At 37.6% G+C, this 2,762-nt stretch overlaps 1 protein-coding gene across 1 annotated transcript; it reads left to right on the top strand.

Annotated features, from left to right (window-relative positions):
• The first annotated feature begins 685 nt into the window (after positions 1 to 685).
• LOC109016301 lies at positions 686 to 998 on the top strand. Its single transcript, XM_018998724.2, has one exon. It carries the CDS (start codon positions 748 to 750, stop codon positions 952 to 954), a length of 207 nt encoding a protein of 68 aa, XP_018854269.1. The 5' UTR covers positions 686 to 747; the 3' UTR covers positions 955 to 998.
• The last annotated feature ends 1,764 nt before the right edge of the window (positions 999 to 2,762 follow it).

The raw sequence follows: 2,762 nt of genomic DNA, 5'->3' as shown, positions 1-2,762 counted from the left end.
TTATTTAATTTTTTAACTTTAATTTCAACTCATCTCATCTCATCTCTGAAAACAAACGGCCTTAATTATTCCCTAAATCAACTGATACCTACCAACTGCTGCCCACATTCACTTTCAGCCGAGTCGGCTAGCTTCCACCTTCACTCTCTTCTCCACGTGTATGGACCAGATCTTCGTACAACCAAACCATCAGTCTCGCCAGCTACTGCCTAGTTCCAGCTGTATTTATTCACTGCGACAGGCGTTTCTGACCCGAAACCAATCCAAAACTATGAAGCAAAGCGCGTTTTCGATCTTACTAATTTAATGATCTCTTAAGGCCTCGTTTGTTTTGGGAAAACTTTTCATCTCATCTCATCTTATCTCATTTAATCATTACAACTTTCTCAACTTCCAATACAAAATAAAATAAACAATTCAACTTTTTCAAATCCCAAAACAAAAATAATATTAAAAAATATACTCTAATAATATTTTATTCAACTTTTTAACTTTAATCTCATCTCATCTCATCTCATCTTCGAAAACAAACGAGGCCTAAGTCTTACCACAAATTAAAGTACCCCCCGACTCCAATCCAACGGTCCCTATCATATGATGCTACACAAACTTGCTCGATCTTTAACTCAGCTCCTGCATTATATGAAGCAGCAGGAAATAGGAATGCTTCTTCCTCATCATCGTTTTCATATTTCGAAACGTAGTAAGTACTGAAGAGTCTGACGCATACCCGGCCCTCACGTATCCATGGTCTTTTTCTGCTTTCTGGTCGATCAAGAGCGGAAAGTGAGCCGGAGCAAGCCGGCGGCAGGAATCTGCTCGCGGTGCGGTGGCGGGGCAAGCGTGGCCGACATGAAGACAGCTACGAGATTTTGTTATGTGCCTTTCTATTGGAAGTCTTGGAAAGCCATTATATGCACGTTTTGTGGAGCCATTCTTCGATCCTACCGATAGAACGATGTTTCATCGATTCATTAATTTGCATGCGCTTTTGTTTTTGTTTTGTTTTTTGATTAATTAGGTGTAATATTTACTTCTTGTGAGATGGTCCATGTTGGAAGTTAGGGGTCTAATTATTTGGTAGAAACTAACACATTCTCGTAAATCAATGGTTTTCCCTAATCTAGCTCTCACACAGATCAAGTACAGATGCATGGTAGAAGGGCTATGAGAGAGAGAGAGAGAGAGAGAGAGGGAGAGCATGCGCATTCATGCATTGTTCTTCCCTCATGCTTGATTTCAGATTACTTGTAAGAAAAGAAGAACTTTCCTTTTCGTAACGTAATTTTCATATTACAAACTCTCACTTTTGATGGGCAATCTCACTTTTCTTCTATTAATCAGATTCGATCGTACATATATATATATATATATATATATATAGCTTTTAATTCTAAGTTTAAACCACTTGAAACAGACCTATGCGTTGCGTTGTTCCAAAAACCAACAGAAGTCAATAAGTTGAGGGCGGGGCGCGCAGGTATGTTTGTTTCAGGGGGAGGGCCACCGTGTTGCTCATCACATGCCTCTCATTAAAGATAAAATGGATATACGCATTAATAACTGCGCGCTCGATGGATGCAAGGCGAAAGTAGAAAAAGGCTTACACATCCCGGCATGCCAAAAGTATATGCGAGTTACGACTGATACTGTGAGATGAGATGAGTTTAGATGAAATTAAAAATTAAATAAAATGTTATTTTTTAATATTATTATTATTTTAAAATTTTAAAAAATTAAATTATTTATTATATTTTACATGAAAATATTAAAAATTTTAATAATTAAATAAGATAAGATGAAATACTTTAAAATCAGCCATAAAATGTTAATTTAAAAGCTATACGTGCATAGTTAAAATGAGTTGCAAACCAATTCCGCTATGTACAGTTGCCGTGTAGTCAGCTTACGTGTCAGCTGATGTGGTAGTTGCTATTCAAAAAAATGAAAAACAGAGTGCAGTGCATTTCGGATTCCCGCTCCGCTTCTCCGCTTCTCATCTTCTTCCTTTGGTTTGGCGATTTGTGCTTCTCTTCAGCCAAAAACTTTCTTCAGCGATTTTCTCTGAATGCTACTTGAAAATGATGGCGATTTGAGTGCATTTGAGTGCCTTTTCTTGTCTTCAGCGACTAGCTTCTCATCTTCTTGATTTGGTTCTCTTCTTGCCAAAAACTGACGGCGATTTCAATGCATTTTGGAACTTCTCTTGCGTTGGTGCTTTTCATCTTAAGTTGGTGTTTCTCTTGCGTTGGTGCTTTGGTTTTCTTTGGCGATTTGTGGTCTTCGGCTCAGCAACTTGAACTAGTGTGGAACTGTGAACTGGTGTGGTCTTTCGCAACTTGAGCTCGTCTCTTTTAAAGTGGATCTGTGCTCGAGCTTCAAGTGGTTGAGTTCGTGTGGGTGATTTCTTCATTTTCCGTGTAACGTCTCAATAATTTTATTATGGTAAGGACCATTTTTTTAACTTGCTCATGTTTCATGATTTCTTGGGAGTTATTGTTTTAGGAACAATGTTAAGAAAATCTGTTGGTAGGAACTTCAATGTGGCACGTTGGTTGAGTTTATTAAGGAGGAAATGCATATGTTTGGGCTTGTCAGCTTCATCATAATACATGTGTAGATCTTGATTGATAAATACACTTCAAAGAACTTTGACAATTTATTTAGAAACATATAAGAAAATGGGAATCCCTAATTAACGAGGGCTAGCAAAGCAAATCATATAGAATTTTGAACTTGTTGGCCAGTTTCAAGAACTGTCA

This window comes from Juglans regia, chromosome 1 (assembly GCF_001411555.2).
Source record: "Juglans regia cultivar Chandler chromosome 1, Walnut 2.0, whole genome shotgun sequence".
In the NCBI taxonomy this organism is placed as follows: Eukaryota; Viridiplantae; Streptophyta; class Magnoliopsida; order Fagales; family Juglandaceae; genus Juglans; species Juglans regia.
The sequence above is the reverse complement of the archived record's forward strand: the minus strand, read 5'-3'. Positions and strand labels throughout refer to the sequence as shown.